This window comes from Hyla sarda, chromosome 4, assembly GCF_029499605.1.
Source record: "Hyla sarda isolate aHylSar1 chromosome 4, aHylSar1.hap1, whole genome shotgun sequence".
Classification (NCBI taxonomy): domain Eukaryota; kingdom Metazoa; phylum Chordata; class Amphibia; order Anura; family Hylidae; genus Hyla; species Hyla sarda.
In genome coordinates, this window is record NC_079192.1 from 135,503,064 (window position 1) to 135,523,423 (window position 20,360).

The 20,360-nt window shown below is 42.5% G+C and overlaps 1 protein-coding gene across 6 annotated transcripts in view; it reads left to right on the forward strand.

The window, feature by feature from the left end:
• ATP8B4 (ATPase phospholipid transporting 8B4 (putative)) overlaps positions 1 to 20,360 on the forward strand; it is a 517,140-nt gene that overhangs the window by 458,865 nt on the left and 37,915 nt on the right. For all 6 annotated transcript variants that reach the window (XM_056572217.1, XM_056572215.1, XM_056572212.1 and 3 more), the window contains one exon: positions 7,361 to 7,606. In XM_056572217.1, coding sequence (XP_056428192.1) covers positions 7,361 to 7,606 — 246 coding nt within the window. The remainder of the gene's footprint in view (positions 1 to 7,360; positions 7,607 to 20,360) is intronic.

Sequence of the window (20,360 nt, forward strand, 5' to 3'; positions counted from 1 at the left end):
TAAGTCAGGGCTCTGGTTGGGACACTAGAAGTAATTCACAAATTTGTCCATAGGCCCCACCCGTGTGCTTATGTTCACTGGGGGGCATTTACTAAGATATGTGTGATGTAGTTAAAGGAGTAGTCCAGTGGTGAACAACTTATCCCCTATCCTAAGGATAGGGGATAAGTTTGAGATCGGGGGGGTCCGACCGCTGGGGCACCCTGCGATCTCCTGTACGGAGCCCCGACAGCCCTCAATACAACTCTATGACAGAGCCGAAGCGCTGCCTTCGGCAATCTCTGGCTCTGCCATAGAGATGTATTGAGGGGGCGTGTCGGCCACCGCTTCGTGCGGAGGTCAACACCCGCTATCTGGCCGGAGAGCCTGGCCCCCGTACAGAGAGATCGCAGGGGGCCCCAGCGGTCGGACCCCCCGCGATCTCAAACTTATCCCCTATCCTTAGGATAGGGGATAAGTTTTTCACCACTGGACTACCCCTTTAATTTTTTTGTTCTTTTTTTCGCGTGACTCCGCCAAATTTGATATTTGGGCATTTGTTAAATTTTGTGGAGGATACACACTTTCTGAAATTTCACTCTTCACATACACCAAAAAGCTAAGCTAAGTCTGGGCTGGTGTAGAATTGCGACGTTTTGGTGTTTTTTGTGACTTTTTTGCGAAAGTTGCAATTGATAAAGTCATTACCACTGCACAAGACTAACCTTAACAGCTGGTTTGTACACTCTTTTAAAAAAATGTTTAAAGCAAAAAGTCACAAAGAATAGCCTGAAATGCAACGTTGCGCCAAAATAGAGACAAATCTACACACAAAACAGCTCTAAAGACAATGATAAATGCCCCCTAATTGTCTTGTTGGAAGGTGAACCATCTCTCCATTCTGAGGTCCAAAGTACTCTGATTGAGGTTTTCATTAGGAATTTATCTGTACTATGCTCCTTTTAGCTTTCCCTCCACGCCAATCAGTCCCCTGTCTTTGCTACCGAAAATGACCTCCACAGAATGATGCTGCCACCACCTTCTGCTTCACTGTAGGGATGGTATTGAGCAGGTAATGACCTGGTTTTCTCTAGACATGGAGAATTGAAGCCAAAAACTTAAGTCCTGGTTTCATCAGACTTGTTTGTGAGAATCTAGTTTCTAACAGTCTGAGAGTCCTTTAGGTGCTTTTCTGCAAACTCTGGGTGGTTGTTCATGTGTCTTTTACTCAGGAAAGACTTCTCACTGCCATAAAGTCCTGATTGGTGGAGTGCTGCAGTGACGATTGACCTTCTGGGAGTTTCTTCTGTGGTAGCTTATCTCAGTGTTCTTGTAGCCATCTTACTCCCGGCCAAATCCGTATACAAAATGTATATACCGAAGCATAGAGAAATAAATCAGACAGAGCCATTGTGCTTCAGCGTTCTCTGTGTGCTGTCCACTGCCGTTTATTTCAAATCGTTCAAGTTTATATTACCTTTGTCATTAACATAAGTTCCCACCCTCACGAGGGGGATGTTCTAGCATCTAGGGAGTGAGCAAATATCATGAGGAATGTGCCTTGTCCTCATGGCACTCCACTTCCTCTACACGATGGTGAGGGCTAGAGCAGATGCCGGAAGGAGCAGAGGGGGAAAACAGATGGTGAAGAGGTGGCTCCTAAATGAACATTTTTTTACATAGATAAATCTATTACAAGCCCCCCTAAAAATGATCATTTTACCTTTCCCTAATTTCCACCATCCTAACTCATCTGCCCCAATTTGTTTTCTCAAACGTTTCACTGTACTTTAGACGACCCATGGCTTATCCATGGACCCCCTTAGCCTCAGACTTTACACATATGGAGTCAGATGCTGTCCCTATGGGTCACTGGTGTTCTAGATGGCATTGAAGCTCTGTAATGGGGTATAGGCTTCATCTGTAATCTCAAAGTCCACATTTGTCATCACTGGAGTGGCATTCTTGTTGGTCTTCTCACACTTCTTCTTCTTTAGGCCAGGCAAAACACAACAAAACAAGATTATTAGAATTATGAGTATAGTTATTTTACCAGTCCTATACTGGCTGAGATATACGTGCAACAAGTCTCCCAAACATCTTGCATACCCCCCTTTTTCCTTTTACACCATACATCATATCTAATGCCGTACCATTTTGGAATATTTTAACGGATGTGACTCTTAGTTGTTCGGCCTGACCTTAAAGAGCATTTACAAAGAAATGTATTAATCTTTGTTGGTTATAATAGATATAATTAATTTTACTCATGGAAATCTGGGATATTATTGACTCAACTCCGGCTTTTTATTTGACCTCTATCTATAAAACTCATATTAACATCAATATACACAAAGGGATCAAAACTCCCAGCAGGGGCTGCACGTTTTCCTCTAAAGTGTGGTTTGGATTTCTTTGTAGGTTCGGTAATGGAGGTGTGTATAGGCAGACGTGTCTTGACTAATGTGTATTCCCCAGTTTAATTCCTTTCCTAATTTAACTCTAAACTTCATATCACCAAGTATCCCATACTTTACGATAGTTACCATTTACTCATCCCTCTAGGTAGGTCAATCCATTCTATAATCTTACACCAAGTATTCTTTTCCTTTATAACATTATCACTCACTGAAATACTTTTTGCACCCTGCTATTTGTACATGTTCACCCACTGTTTTTCCTCATACAATGTCACCTCCTAACAATCCATTGTGATTATCTTTCCCTTTGGAACAACCATGGTTATGCACAGACATAGATTTAACAGTTATCAGAGATATATCTATACGGGATCATCATATGCAATCTTCTCTTTCCTCTGGGTGACAATTACAGAATCTGAACTAGTAACAATTTTACAAAAGGTTCTTAATTGTATACTTTACTGTATCTATGGTTAGGAATCAGTACAATTAGACAAGGAGATACTGATATTGAACTACCCCAGGCAGTTAGATGAAGTCTACTCATATTCTCTGAAACAGGTAAGATGTTTATGGAGTGTGTTGGTTAGGTACCTTTATTGTTTTTACCTAGGTCATATGTCAGATGTAAATGATGACGTCTGTACAAACCTTCTGAATCCTGAGGCGACCCAATGTACTGACATTACTATGCACATAGCTCCCCGTTGCTTAGTGTATGGGGTCATATATGTTACCATGGGGTACAAGACTGCTGGCACATACATTTTCTTACCAACTCTTTCCGGATGCCGTCTTTGCCCTGTACCACCTCTTTCTTCTTCCATTGGTCTCTCTCAGCATGCATAGCTGGTTCCTGCAAGAGACTTAACCAGAAAATTCCACATTGCCCATCCACCTGTACACTTTGTACCATCATTGTGGGGGAACAGGAGCACTGCAGCCTTGGCAGCCTCCTTCACCATTCAGTCCCCTTGGCTTCTGGGGCTGTGTCCTTCATGTGTCTCTGATCTTTATGATGGCCACTTTCTCTGGCTGCTCTCGGACTTTGAACACTTGAATTACATATTTCCAGATTGGTTCGCTCAAGGATTCAACAACACTTTTACTTCAATAGGCCCATACTTGTGGGCGATAATTAAAGTGTACTCGTACTCATTGTGTCATACCTTCAGATATCTTACACATCTCATTGAATACCTTCAACTCTACTTCTCTGAACCACCAGCTCAGATCGAGTGGTTTATTGTAGTAGAACTTCATTCTGTGTGTGGTCACCATATATCCTGTCTTATGTATTACATCTTTACATTACTTGGAACAAGCTTACATTTATAACTCAGCATCAACCATGGATTCTCTGATATCCTATCATGGCTCTTGAATTTATTTATTTATTTTTATATATATATATACGTTTAAGACAATCAGCATCTTTGTATTACGCTATATATCATTATAAAGTTATCCACTTAAAATTGATGTTTTTCAAATAAATACAATGTAGAATGTATAGGTATATCACATTGTGTATGCAGGTACTATAACACATTCAAGTTTAAACAGTAGATTTGTAGTTTCTTCAACTTAATGTGACTGTGTTTCATTAGACCAAGGCTGTTCTGTCAATCTTCCTATAAGTCCCGCCTTTCTCCTCCCACTACTCTATGTCACTGGTCACCACCCCTTTGAGTCTGGCTTTTTGTCTTCCTTTCAGTTTGGTCATTCCTCAAAAATTCTTGAGCAATCAGTGCCTACATGGAGACATACCATACACATGTAACATGTAACAATACCAACATTTACAAATACTTAACATACAACACACACAGGGCCCACATTCTCACCAAAAAAAACTAAATGTAAAAGAATAAAAATATATACAGAGCTCTTTCAAAAATTGGGAAAAAAGGTAATATTAATTAAGCAGTGATCACTTTTTCATTTATTTTATGTTTTATTTTATTCTCCTTGGTCAAACTTCTCTCGTTACTCCTATAATATAATCAGACAGTTAATTGCATTTCCTTATAAATTTCCTTTTTCTTTTTTTTTATCCATCTTGCACTCCTGCGAAAACAAACTTATTAAGAGATTAATAAAATATCATCAAGTAGTTTCATTATGACATAATCATGTACATACACAGTTTCACCTAAATCCATTCACTGGTCATACTCCGTGTATTCCTAATTTATTATATATGCTTCACTTGACTAGGTGTGTTAAAATGGCTGCCAGGAAATGGGGGTGGGAACTAATTGGATGAGCTAAAATGGCTGCTGGGGGAGAAATTTCACTTCTGGGAGTGGTAACATGGTTTACTCCATAGTAATAGTATTATACAGACAGTTCAACCTTCACACTCCCTCACTTCTTCTTAATACAAAGGCTCTCTTAATTGAAGATATGATAATTCTCACTATCCGATCACCAGTTTATAAACAAATGTATGTCTGTACATCGGTGTTAACTTCCATACCTAAATATTTGCATCATACTTTCAGCCATCTCTTTATGCCTATCTATTCGCCTCACATTCTTTTGCCTATCTATATCCATTCAGAGAACTTCAACATAACTAAGTCAAATCACAATTGTTCTCAAGAATCACGCTGTTATATATAACTGTATATTACACTGCTATATATATAAACCTTCTTATCCTACCAACCATCAATATATTTCAAACTTGCAACTGCCTTAATATCTATAATTTATCAATTCCATTTTGAACTCACCACATGCTTTCCATGAAAACTTAATTTCTTTTTATACATCTTGGTGCAATTCCCTTCCCCCACTTCCTCTCCATATGCAATTATCCATCAGTGAGGTCAGGTTACTTCTGTACATTCCAAAGCCCACTCCTTGCAGCTACAGGCCCCCTCTGTCTCATACCTCTGTCTCATTTTGAACCAAAGGAGATGGCACAGAGGAAGGCAGTGGATCATCTCCGGCAATACGGTAAGAACACCTTCTTGTACCTAGTCACAGTGCTCCTGCCCTGCCCCTCCTCTGGTTTATCTTGATGCCTTAATGGGGTACTCCAGTGCTTACACATCTTATCCCCTATCCAAAGGATAGGGGATGAGATGCCTGATCGCGGGAGTCCCACAGCTGGGGATGCCCGTGATCATGCATGCGGCACCCCATTTGTAATCAGTCCCCGGAGTGTGTTCGCTCCGGGTCTGATTACGGTCGACCGCAGGGCCGGCGGCGTGTGACGTCATGCCTCCACCCGCGTGTGACGTCACGCTCTGCTCCTCAATGCAAGCCTATGGGAGGGGGAGTGATAGCTATCACGCCCCCTCCCGTAGGCTTGCATTGAGGGGGGGAGCGGGACATCCCACGGGAGCGGAGGCGGGACATCACACACCGCCGGCCCTGCGGTCAACTGTAATAAGACCCGGAGTGAACACGCTCCGGGGACTAATTACAAACGGGGTGCCGCGTGCATGATCACGGGCGTCCCCAGCTGCGGGACGCCCGCGATCAGGCATCTCATCCCCTATCCTTGGGATAGGGGATAAGATGTGTAAGCACTGGAGTACCCCTTTAAGGCATCAAGATAAACCAGAGGAGGGGCAGGGCTGGAGCACTGTGACTAGGTACAAGAAGGTGTTCTTACCGTACTTCCTGAGATGACCCACTGCCTTCCTCTGTGCCATCTCCTTTGGTTCAAAATGATTCCCCACTTCAGTGCGACTAGATTATGAACGAAATAGCCCAGGCCCCATGAAATTGGGCGACATCTGTGGTAGCTTATCTCAGTGTTCTTGTAGCCATCTTACTCCCGGCCAAATCCGTATAAGGAATGTATATACCGAAGCATAGAGAAATAAATCAGACAGAGCCATTGTGCTTCAGCGTTCTCTGTGTGCTGTCCACTGCCGTTTATTTCAAATCATTCAAGTTTATATCACCTTTGTCATTAACATAAGTTCCCACCCTCACGAGGGGGATGTTCTTGCATATAGGGAGTGAGCAAATATCATGAGGAATGTGCCTTGTCCTCATGGCACTCCACTTCCTCTACACGATGGTGGGGGCCAGAGCAGATACCGGAAGGAGCAGAGGGGGAAAACAGATGGGGAAGGGGGGGGCTCCTAAATGAACATTTTTTTACATAGATAAACCTATTACACTTCCATCTGCACAAAGGATCTTTGGAGCTCAGCCAAAGTGACCATTGTGTTCTTGTCAGGCCCTGTTTCCCCAATTACTTAGTTTGGTGGGGCGCTCCGCTCTAAGAATCCTGGTTGTTCCAAACTTCTTCCATTTAAGAATTATGGAGAACACTGCAGTTTTTTTTTGTACTCCTCTCCAGATCTGTCTCTCCACATAATCCTGTGTCTGAGCTCTACTGGCAGTTCTTTCCATCTCATGTCTTGTTTTTTTTGCTATAATATGCATTTTTACATGTGAGACCTTATATAGAAAGAGGTGTGTATTTTTAAATTATGACCAATTGACTGGGTTGTTTTGAGGGAACATTAAACATTGTTATACAGGCTGTGTTACTTTACATTGTAGCAGAGGGTAATTTCTTCAGTGTTGTCATGAAAAGATATAATGAAATATTTACAAAAATGTGAGGGGGTGTACTCACATGTGAGATACTGTAAATTTCAAGTGTCATAGCAAAGTGTCTATATATTCATGTCCATGCAAATTTTAAGGTTTTCGTTTTTTTCATTTTTTTTTTTTATAAACAAGCAAACATTTCTAACATTCGGTTTTCGCTTTGCTATTATGGGCTATTAAGTGCAAAATACTGGGGAAAAACTTGATTTTTTCTTTCAAGCACAAGGCTGCAACCTAAAAAAATGTGAAACAAATTGAAAGGGTCTGAAGACTTTCCGATTGCACTGTATATTACACAGATAATCTGATTTAATGCATACTGTAAAAATGCATGCATTCTATACTAATATATGTTTTTTTTCTGTTTGTAGGATGTGAATGAACAAAACTGCATGGATTACAATAAACTGTATGAGCCAGGCCAGCTAAATCTACTGTTCAACAAGCGACGTTTTTTTATTTGCGTGTTACATGGCATTTATACTTCTTTTGCACTATTCTTTATACCTTTTGGTGCATTTTTTAACACGGCTGGTGAAGATGGAAAACATATAGCAGACTATCAGTCTTTTGCCGTCACTGTTGCTACAAGTCTAGTAATAGTTGTCAGTGTACAGGTGAGGTATCCTTTCTTTGTATTATTTGTCTTGGGGTAAGTTCACACCTACAGTGTGAAAACAGTCTGAATAACAAATATGATGAGATTTGTTGAAATCTTATCAACACGCTGCAGAAAAATTGACAGATGCAGATCTTATATCCAGGTGGCACATGCAATGGTGGCACTTGGACTTCTAATTCAATAAACTTGGCAAAAAAATTCCTAACAGGATATAATTGTATTGCTCTTTTTGGGTGCAGGAGCAACCCAAATTTGCTTCTGCAAATAAAGCTCCGTTCCCGCATCTACTAGTCCAACAGGGGTAGAGGGCTTCCGATGGTTGCCATGGCAACTAGGGGCCGTGGCCAAGGCCTCCGAGGTTGTAAAAAACTAAATAAAGAAAATAAAACAGACATTGCCCCTTTCTCAATAAAGACCTATATTAATTAAAATAAAAAATAATACATATTCGCTATCACCACGTCTGTAATGATTTATACTATAAAACAAAAATATTATTTATGACGCACAGTGAGCACCATAAAAAATTACACCTGAATGGCTCATTTTGTTCACTTTGCCTCCAAAAAAGCAGAATTCAAGTTATCAAAAGGTAGCATGTATTGCAAAAATGGTACCAATAGAACAGCTCGCCCTGCAAAAAAAATAAGCCCTCACAAAACTCTGTTGGCCAAAAAAGAAGTGTTATGGCTGTTTGTATATGGCATAAAAAAGTTACATAAATTGAGTATCGCCATAATCAAACTGATCTGTAGAAAGATCTAAATATAACATTATCTTTGTATCTTAAGGTAACATGTCATTTATAGTGCACCATGAGCACCCTAAAATAAAATGACAAAATGATTTGTTTCATCTTGCCTCCACCCGAAAAATACTAAAAACTGATCACAAAAAACAGTAATAGTATTCATAAAATCTAATAGCTCGTTTCCAAAAAACAAGACCTAACACACAGCTCTGTTAACTCAATATGGTGCTTAACCTCTTCAGGACATAGGGCGTATGGATACGCCCTGCATCCCGAGTCCTTAAGGACCGAGGGCGTATCCATACGCCCGTGGGAATTCCGGCCCCCACCGCTAGCCGGTTGGGGACCGGAGCCGGATGCCTGCTGAAATCGTTCAGCAGGCATCCCGGCATATCGCCCAGGGGGGTCATTATGCCCCCCCATGTCGGCGATCGCCGCAGATCGCTGGACAATTCAGTCCAGCGATCTGCGGCGATTCCGGGTCAATCGGGTCTCCGGTGACCCGGTGACCCGGAATTACTGGCTGTTCGGGGCCGTCTCTGACGGCCCCGAACAGCCAGAGCCTGCAGGGGTGAGGTGGCACTGGTGCCACCTCACGATCGCCCTGATTCGTCGGCCGGATTACCGGCCGACCAATCAGGGCGCCTGCTGCGGGTGTCACTCCCGCACCCGCTCCGCCCCTCTTCCGGAGGGCGTGAGCGGGTGCGGGAAGACGACCCCCGGTGCTGGGGACCCCGATCCCCGGCGCCCCTGTTGGGATCGGGGCCCCAGGAGCAGCTGCGGCGGCGAGGGACAGTCCAGCGATGAAGCAACAGCAGGAGGTGAGTTACAGCCTCCTGCTGTTGCTTAGCAACAGCTCCCAGCATGCAAAAAGGGCATGCTGGGAGCTGTAGTTATGCAACAGCAGGAGGCAGACCACCACAACTCCCAGCATTCCCTTATGGGCATGCTGGGACTTATGGTTTTGCAACAGCTGGAGGCACATTATTTCTATGGAAAAGTGTACCTTCAGCTGTTGTCTAACTACAACTCCCAGCTTGCACAAACAGCTAAAGTGCATGCTGGGAGTTGTAGTGGTGCATCTGCTGGTTGCATAACTACAACTCCCAGCATGCCCGTTGGCTGTCGGTGACTGCTGAGAGTTGTAGTTTTGCAACAGCTGAAGGCACACTGGTTGTGAAACTCAAGAGTTTTTTTTTACCTAACTCAGTGTTTCACGACCGGTGTGCCTCCAGCTGTTGCAAACTACAACTCTCAGCAGTCACCTTACACCATGCACCGTACATGCTGGGAGTTGTAGTTTTGCAACAGCTGGAGGCACACTGGTTGTGAAACACTGAGTTAGGTCACAAACTCAGTGATACATAACCAGTGTACCTACAGTTGTTGCAAAACTACAACTCTCAGCAGTCACCGACAGCCAACGGGCATGCTGGGAGTTGTAGTTATGCAACAGCTGGATGTCCCCCCCCCCCAATGTGAACGTACAGGGTACACTCACATGGGCGGAGGATTACAGTAAGTATCTGGCTGCAAATTTGAGCTGCCGCAAACTTTCTGCTGCAGCTCAAATTGCCAGCGAGAAACTACTGTGAACCCCCGCCCGTGCGACTGTACCCTAAAAACACTACACTACACTAACACAAAAAATAAAATAAAAAGTAAAAAACACTACATATACACATACCCCTACACAGCCCCCCTCCCCTCCCCAATAAAAATGAAAAACGTCTGGTACGCCACTGTTTCCAGAACGGAGCCTCCAGCTGTTGCAAAACAACTCCCAGTATTGTCGGACAGCCGTTGACTGTCCAGGCATGCTGGGAGTTTTGCAACAGCTGGAGGCACCCTGTTTGGGAATCACTGGCGTAGAATACCCCTATGTCCACCCCTATGCAATCCCTAATTTAGGCCTCAAATGCGCATGGCGCTCTCACTTTGGAGCCCTGTCGTATTTCAAGGCAACAGTTTAGGGTCACATATGGGGTATCGCCGTACTCGGGAGAAATTGTGTTACAAATTTTGGGGGGTATTTTCTGCTTTTACCCTTTTTAAAAATGTAAAATTTTGGGGAAAACAAGCATTTTAGGTAAAAAAAAAAAAAAAAATTTTTACATATGCAAAAGTCGTGAAACACCTGTGGGGTATAAAGGTTCACTTAACCCCTTGTTACGTTCCCCGAGGGGTCTAGTTTCCAAAATGGTATGCCATGTGGGGTTTTTTTTGCTATCCTGGCACCATAGGGGCTTCCTAAATGCGGCATGCCCCCAGAGCAAAATTCGCTTTCAAAAAGCCAAATGTGACTCCTTCTCTTCTGAGACCTGTAGTGCGCCAGCAGAGCACTTTTCACCCCCATATGGGGTGTTTTCTGAATCGGGAGAAATTGGGCTTCAAATTTTTAGGGGTATTTTCTGCTATTACCCTTTTTAAAAATAAAAATTTTTTGGGAAAACAAGCATTTTAGGTAAAATTTTTTTTTTTTTTTTACATTTGCAAAAGTCGTGAAACACCTGTGGGGTATTAAGGTTCACTTTATCCCATGTTACATTCCCCGAGGGGTCTAGTTTCCAAAATGGTATGCCATGTGGTTTTTTTTTGCTGTTCTGGCACCATAAGGGCTTCCTAAAGGTAACATGCCCCCCAAAAACCATTTCAGAAAAACGTACTCTCCAAAATCCCCTTGTCGCTCCTTCCCTTCTGAGCCCTCTACTGCGCCCGCCGAATATTTTACATAGACATATGAGGTATGTGCTTACTCGAGAGAAATTGGGCTACAAATACAAGTAAAAATTTTGTCCTTTTACCCCTTGTAAAAATTCTAAAATTGGGTCTACAAGAACATGTGAGTGTAAAAAATGAAGATTGTGAATTTTCTCCTTCACTTTGCTGCTATTCGTGTGAAACACCTAAAGGGTTAAAACACTTACTGAATGTCATTTTGAATACTTTGGGGGGTGTAGTTTTTATAATGGGGTCATTTATGGGGTATTTCTAATATGAAGACCCTTCAAATCCACTTCAAACCTGAACTGGTCCCTGAAAAATACTGAGTTTGAAAATTTTGTGAAAAATCGGAAAATTGCTGCTGACCGTTGAAGCCCTCTAGTGTCTTCCAAAAGTAAAAACACGTCAATTTTATGATGCAAACATAAAGTAGACATATTGTATATGTGAACCAAAAAAAAATGTATTCGTAATATCCATTTTCCTTACAAGCAGAAAGCTTCAAAGTTAGAAAAATGCTAAATTTTCAAATTTTTCATCAAATTTACGGATTTTTCACCAAGAAAGGATGCAAGTATCGACAAAAATTTACCACTATGTTAAAGTAGAATATGTCACGAAAAAACAATCTCGGAATCAGAATGATAACTAAAAGCATTCCAGAGTTATTAATGATTAAAGTGACAGTGGTCAGATGTGCAAAAAACGCTCCGGTCCTTAAGGCCAAAATGGGCTCCGTCCTGAAGGGGTTAATAAACACCATAGTAAAAAGAAGGACTCAAAATCTATGTGGTGATCCTTTATTTACCTGATCGATCATGACCACACCCCTGGAGAGGACCTCCCACCACAGGACAGGGAACATAAAAAGGGACACACCTCTCCACACCTCAGTTCTGGTTTCCTGTCCTCCGGTAGGAGGACTGGAAGCTGTCTCCATACCTCTCCAAGGGGCTGCAGGTCCTCCAGTAGTGGGGCTCCCTGATCAGCAGAGGTCTCCTCTGGGGAGCAGCCGTGAGTCTGCCAGTGGGTCCTGCAGGGGATCAGGTGGTGTCCCAATAGTCCTGCATCTCTGTCTGTTTCCCCGGGTCAGTGGCGTTAAGGAGATGGGGGCTGTGGAGTATCTTGGTTTCCGCCGGATCTCCCGCCTCTGGAGCCGGCGCGTCACTTGCGCAGAACGCCGACGGATTTGATGTCAGCCCGGCAGCATAGCGTCACTTCTGGTACCGGCTCCATTCAAAAGGGGCACAGTCCGGAGCCCGTGAGCAGCAGGCAGCCAGCCCGCAGCGATACCCACAGCCCACAGTGGTTATCCAGAAGCAAGCCTGCAGCAGTACAGCAGCCAGCAGTACCAACAGCCTGCAGTGATTTCAAAGAAAGAATCTCTGTGTAGACTGTGTGAAAAAATGAATCATCTAACCGTGAGTGCTGGAATTTATTGAATTGAAAGTGTAGCCCACTCTTGCTTATACATAAGCCTGCAGTAATACCAGCCCCCAGCAGCTGAGCAGCCCTGCAGTGTTTTTGCTGAAAAACTTCCTCCAGCATGTCGAAGCATTCAACAGAGGGAGGTGGACGCTCCAAGAAGAGTAGTTCCAGCCCGGAGGAGTCCTCTGCAATTGCTAGCAACCTAAGAGTAATCTGTTAAGGACCGTAACCTGATAAGGACCAAGGGTGTAGCTGTAAGCCCTAAGTCCATTCCCTTTCTATAACGCGGGGCCAAGGCGTGGCCCCGCGTCATAGCGGGTCGGGCGTGGCCTCTAACAACGTCCAGGACCCATGGCTAATATGGCGTTGCACTGATCACGGTGCCACGTGCTATTAACTCTTTAACCCAAAGTTGATCGCCGTGTCTAAAGGGAAACTAAACTACCCCCAGCTAGCTCATTTGGCTGTTCGGGACCGCCGCGGTCAAATCGCGGCATCCCGAACAGCTGTAGGACATGAGGAGGGTCCCCCAACCTGCCTCCTGGTGTCCGATAGCTGAATGACTGCTCAGTGCCTGAGATCCAGGCATGAGCAGTCAAGCGGCAGAATCATTGATCTATGTTATCCTATGGGATAACAAAGATCAATGTAAAAGATGCAGTGTGTGCAGTGTTATAACCCCCTATGGAGGCTATAACATTGCAAAAAAAAAAAAGTGAATAAAGATCATTTAACCCCTTCCCTAATAAAAGTTTGAATCACACCCCTTAAAAAATTAACCCTCATACTGCCCCGTACGCGGAAAAATAAAAACGTTATAGGGGTCAGAATATGACAATTTTATACATTTTCCTGCATGAAGTTATGATTTTTTCCAGAAGTATGACAAAATCAAACTTATATAAGTAGGGTATCATTTTACTTGTATGGACCTACAGAATAAAGAGAAGGTGTCATTTTTACCAATAAATTGTAAATGGAAGCCCCCAAAATTTACAAAATGGTGTTTTTTCTTCAATTTTGTCGCACAATGATTTTTTTTTCCTTTTTGTCATAGATTTTTGGGTAATATGACTGATGTCATTACAAAAGTAGAATTGGTGGTGCAAAAAATAAGCCATCATATAGATTTTTAGGTGCAAAATTGAAAGAGTTATGATTTTTTTAAGGAGCAAAAAATGAAAGTGCAAAAAATGAAAAAACCCTGGTCCTTAGGGGTTAAAGGACTAGGAATTGTCGGGAATGTGGGTGTTTCGGCCTCCCATGTGGTCACCCCTGCTATTTCCAGTCCCCCTAGTGTTCAAGAGGAAAATCTTACTCTGTATTCCTCCTCTGATGTAGAGCAAGAAGAGTTTAAATCCAAATTGCTCTTTTCTCCAGATGTTTCTGGAGCTCCTTAAAGTAATCCTCCTAACGACTAATCTTGAGGAGCGCAGAGAGACAGTCATGGCCGAAGGCGCTCTAAGTAGGGGGGATACCTTTCGTCAAACCGCCCACCAGAAGTAAAGTGACAGGTGCCACGCCCCTTTTCCATGCCCCCTTCCCATCACTAGAACACACCCCCTTCCCTGCATAGCTTCGCCCCCTTTACCCAAATTCCCCCAAAATTTTAAGCCCAATTTCTCCTGATTAAGAAAATGCCCCATATGTGGATGTTAAGTGCTCTGCTGGCGCACTACAGGTCTCAGAACAGAAGGAGCGCCATTGGTCTTTTGAAGAGAGAATTTAGCTGAAATTGAAGTCGGGGGTCACCTACATTTTCAAACCTCCCATGGAGCCAGAACAGCAGAAACCCCCACATGTGATACCATTTTGGAAACTAGACCCCTCCAGGAACCTAACAAGGGTTACAGTGAGTACTTACACCTAACAGGTTTTTTGAACTGTGGGCTGTAAAAGTGAAAAATTAGATTTTTAATACTAAATTACTGGTATTAACCAAATTTTTTTTAGTTTCACAAGTAGTAAGAGAAATAAAGCTCCACAATATTTGTAGCAAAATTTCTCCAGAATGAGGATATACCCCATATATGGCAGTAAAGCACTATGCGGGGGCAATACAGGGATTATGAGTGAGACAGCACCGATGAGATTTGAGGCCTAAAGTGGTGATTAAATGGTAAAATGGTTGAGGTTCTGACGTAAAATCTTAAAAAAAAAAAAAAACCTCAGCAAGTGAACACAATTTTGAAACTATACCCTTCAAGGATGTTAACAAGCGGTACAGTGAGTACTTACCGTATATACTCGAGTATAAGCCGACCCGAATATAAGAAGAGGCCCCTAATTTCACCCCAAAAACCCAGGAAAAGTTATTGACTCGACTATAAGTCTAGGGTGGGAAATACATCATCCCCCCCCCCCTGTCATCATCCAGACCCCCGTCATTAACACCCTCATCATCATCACCCTGTCATCATCCCCCCTTCATCATCACCTCCTGTCATCATCCCCCCCTTCATCATTACCCTCTCATCATCCCCCCTTCATCATCACCGCCTGTCATCATCCCCCTGTCATCATCCCACACCCCCCCCTTCATCATCACCGCCTGTCATCATCCCCCTGTCATCATCCCACACCCCCCTTCATCATCACCATCTGTCATCATCCCACACCCCCCCTTCATCATCACCGCCTGTCATCATCCCAGACCCCCCCTTCATCATCACCGCCTGTCATCATCCCATACCCCCCCTTCATCATCACCATCTGTCATCATCCCACACACCCCCCCTTCATCATCACCGCCTGTCAATGTCTGAACACAAGGGAGGTGAGTACAAAACTAAAGGGGGGGGGGGGGGTTCTGGATGATGACGAAGGCCGCAGTGGTCTTCAACCTGCGGACCTCCAGATGTTTCAAAACAGCAACTCCCAGCATGCCCGGACAGCCATCGGCATGCTGGGAGTTGTAGTTTTGAAACATCTGGAGGTCCGCAGGTTGAAGACCACTGCGGCCTTCGTCATCATCCAGAACCCCCCTTTAGTTTTGTACTCACCTCCCCTCGGTGGGAAGGAAGGGTGAGCTGGTCCGGGCCATCTGTGCTTTAGGGACCTTCCGGTGGGGAGGGATAGTCGTTCCGGGCTGTCCATCTTCACTGGGGGGGCCTCTTCTCCGCGCTTCGGGCCTGGAATAGTGATGTTGCCTTGACGACGACGCACAGGGACGTCACGCAGCTAAAGGTGCTACGGACCTATGGATAGTACGCTGGAAAAAAAAACCAAATAAAAACCCTTTTTTTTTTTTTAAACTCCTAACTGTCCCTACCTAATCTAAAGCTTACCCTGACTGCTTTCTGTGCCAAGGGGCCACAGAAAGGGGGAAATGGGTGCTTTTTGTTAACTTTTTCGCTAATGGGGGTGAGATGGAAGCACAGGGCTCCGTCCTGCACACCAGATCTCACAGTAATGGTGGGCAGAACGGAGCAGCATGCTCCTGATCCCACCTGCCCATACTGCAGTGATTTCAGCAGGCATCCCGGTCCGGTCCCCTCTCGGCGAGTGGCGGGAGCTGAAATCGCCGACATGGTGGGGTCTCAGGACCCCCCTGGCCGATATGCCGGGATGCCTGCTGAATGATTTCAGCAGGAATCCCGGTCTGGTCCCCGACTGGCTAACGGCGGGGACCGGAATCCCTTAAGGACTCAGAATGCAGGGCGTATGCATACGCCCTGCGTCCTTAAGAGGTTAATAAAGCTTTATAAACCCATCAGACATAACATTAAAGGAGTTATCCAGGAAAAAACTTTTTATATATCAACTGGCTCCAGAAAGTTAAACAGATTTGTAAATTACTTCTATAAAAAAAATCTTAATCCTTTCAGTACTTATGAACTTCTGAAGTTAAGGTTGTTCTTTTCTGTCTAAGTGCTCTCTGATGACACGTGTCTCAGTAACCGCCCAGTTTAGAAGAGGTCTGCTATGGGGATTTGCTTCTAAACGGGGCGGTTCCCGAGACACGTGTCATCAGAGAGCACTTAGACAGAAAAGAACAACCTTAACTTCAGAAGCTCATAAGTACTGAAAGGATTAAGATTTTTTAATAGAAGTAATTTACAAATCTGTTTAACTTTCTGGAGCCAGTTGGTATATAAAAAAAAAAAGTTTTTTCCTGGATAGCCCCTTTAATACCACTGCCTAATATTGTGTCCCATCATGCATAACAGCAATACCTCCCTATAATATTGTGTCCCAGCAGCCATAACATTAACCCCTTAAGGACCAAGCATTTTTCAGTTTTTGCACTTTCGTTTTTTCCTCCTTACATTTTAAAAATCATAACCCTTTCAATTTTGCACCTAAAAATCCATATGATGACTTTTTTTGTGCCACCAATTCTACTTTGTAATGACATCAGTCATTTTACCCAAAAATCTACGGTGAAATGGAAAAAAAATAATTGTAACTTTTAGGGGTTACATTTTGTAACTTTTGGGGGCTTCCATCCCTACGCAGTACATTCGGTAAAAATGACACCTTATTTTTATTCTGTAGGTCCATATGATTAAAATGATATCCTACTTATATAGGTTTGATTTTGTTGTACTCTGGAAAAAATCATAACTACATGCACGAAAATTTACACGTTTAAAATTGTCATCTTCTGACCCCTATAACTTTTTTATTTTTCCACGAATAGGGCGGTATGAGGGCTAATTAATTGATCTGAAGTTTTTACTGATAACATTTTTGTTTTGATCAGACTTTTTGATCGCTTTTATTCATATTTTTTTTATGGTATGAAAAGTGACCAAAAATACGCTATTTTGGACTTTGGAATTATATTTGCAGGTATGCCTTTGACCGTGCGGTTTAACTATATATTTTTATGGTTCGGACATTTACGCACACGGCGATACCACATATGTTTGTTTTTATTTACATAATTTTTTTTTCAAATGCGAAAAGGGGGGTGATTCAGATTTTTATTAGGGAAGGGGTTAAATCACATTTACGGTATTAACTTTTATGTTTTATTTTTTATGCGATGTTATTGCCCCCTCTAGGGGCTGTAACAATCCCAATACAGATTCCAGGCACTGTTCAATGCATTGCCATAATTGATGAGTGTTTTCTGCGCTTGATTGCTCAAGCCTGGATTTCAGGCTTGGAGCAATCAAACGCCGATCAGACAACTAGGAAGAAGGCAAGACATCTCCCGCTGTCCTATCAGCTGTTCCTATCAGCTGTCCTCCGCTGAGCTAGCTGGTAGGATTTCTCCCCTTTTAGACATGAAGATCAACTTTGATGCTGCTCCGCCAAAACAGCATCTAGCGATGTACACTTACAACGATAGATGCTAGCGTGAGCATGCAGCTCCTGCTGAAAGCTCATTGGAGATTCGGCTACATGTGAGGACGGACGTATTTTGGATGGGTGGAGATGGGAGGGCAATGGGGGCGTAATTTATTATAATTTGGGGAGTGGGCAGACCTGTGGAAAAGCAGGGTGAGGGCAGGAGCAGACCGGACATTATGCTAGGGCAATGTGGGAGATGTAGTCTTTTACGCTACACTCCCTAAGCCTTGAACCCGGAAGTGACTGGAATTTCAGACGGGCGTAGCGGAGGGACGGCTGGATCGAATCGCGCGAAAGTGGCCTCTATAAACAGGTATGAGTCTGGGCTATTTTTAGGGATTAATATAGTTCTAATTGGGAGCATCGGAGTTCTCCTTTAATACTTCCTCTTAATGTTTTTGCCCCATCAGCCATAACATGAATACCACCACCTAATATGTTTAATAAAATTAATAACACTGCCTAATATTGTGTCCCAGCAGCTATAATATTAATACCAAGGCCTAATATTATGCCCCATCAGCCATAATATTAATAAGACTGCCGAATATTGTGTCTCTAGGTTGAACTCGATGGCCTCTTGTCTTTTTTCAACCTTACAAACTGTTACTATGTTTCCCTTTGGAGCATTCTGGGTTTTGTTTTCTTACTTTGTAAAGCATGATATTCTCAAAGTTCACAACTTACAGTTACAGTTATTTTACACCGCTCTATAAGTGCTTTTTCTTTCCCCTTCTGCATGTGTGTGGGGGTCTTTTGGGTGAAGGGTAGGGGGAGGGATAGGTATACACAAATATTGCTTTGTAAGGGGAGGTGCTCTGTCAGACCAAAGACACCCAACAATAGGAGGATAGATATTGCAAAAAGGGAAGTTGGAATGAGAGGAAAAGAGAATTAAAACTACTAAACCGAAAGAAGGTAGGGGGAAAGAAAAAATGTACTATTATTTTTTTTTTTTTTATCTTTCTTTCTCCTCTCCCCCCTACCCTTCTCTCTTCATTGGAATGTATTTATGTTGTGGGACGGTCTCCCACCTTGGAAGATGAGGGGATGAATGAAAACGTGTCTACATCATAAAAGGAAAGGGGAGGTAAGGAAAAGAAAAAAGGAAAAAGAGAAAGAAGAAAGAAAAAAAAAAGAGGCTGCGTAATAAGAAAAGTGGAATTAGTAGTGGTTTCTCCCCAAATTTGTTGATCCTGAAGATGTGTGATAAACGCATAATCAGTGGATCACGAGAGAGTCAGGGAGGATGGGAGCACGGAGAGGCACCATATCTTGCTGGCAAAAGGAGCAAGCCAAATTAGAGCAATAAAATGTGATCTAACTGGGGATATAAACTTTTGACAATAACAAGCAGGTGAGAAAAGAATAAAGGAAAATTGAGAAAATGAAAGAAGGTGGGGATGATGAATGTTGGGACAAGGCTGCATACAACCGGAAATTGGATGATGAGTGGGGTATTTTTCCCTTTTATAAATTTTTTTTTTTTTTCTGACAAAAGAGGAATGGGGAATTTATAATTGATAGAGAAAGAGGGAGGAGAGGGAGGGTATATAGAAAGAAGGAAAAGTGTGTATGTATATATATATATATATATATATATATATATAGGGATATAGGTCTGACAGAGCACTGGACCTTAAGTGGGAATTGTAAGGGGGGTTTAGAATTTTTTCCAATAGTGTATGAAGATATTGATGGAAACTGGCTGCAAGTATGTTATAATTATTGTAATTGATATAAAGGAATAATTAAAAAAAAAAGAATTTAAAAAAGTGCTTTAGGTACTGTATACATGACAAAGATTAAGATTAATATTACCCTCAATAATATACTTCGCAACCAGGTATTGTTCCAAATTTAAGGGAAAAAAAATATATCCAATCATACAAATATTACTAACATATAAACTAAAAGAAAATACTATATTGATGATGTTATATAATTATAATACATAAATAATGCCATTTATAATTATCATTGACAGTAATAATAATAACAGAACAAGTATGAACACATAGTAAATACTAGAGTAGATGTATTTTAGGCTTCTGAGTCAAAGTATTTACATGAACAGGTCCCATTCATTTAATATAAATCCTGATTTTATACAATAAAAGGGTTGCTAGAAAACGCAAGTAAGTAACATAGACAAAATAAATCTGAGGCAAGGATCTTATCTCTAAGAATTATACAAGCCCACATTCTATAATGAAGGCACTGCCAATGTAATTGTCGGGTAGTGCTGAAAATCATGGTATATTCTTAGGCTTCCGGTAACATGTAATGTTCTGATGAATTGTAAGGTTACACAGGTTCAATGTAGCTATCTATATCAGGCGGGGTCAATTCAAACATACAAGGACTGAGAGCGTATGTTTTGGTGGTAGACCAAGTGAGCTACAGTGCTTGTGTTTGTCATTTTACAGCTGTAGTTTTAAACTCCAATAGTAGAGTTTCATTTCTAAAATAAACATCACACAAATTTGTGGGAGTTTAGCAAGGAGTCTATTATTTTGAGCATTTTTCGGTTTTGTTTGCTTTA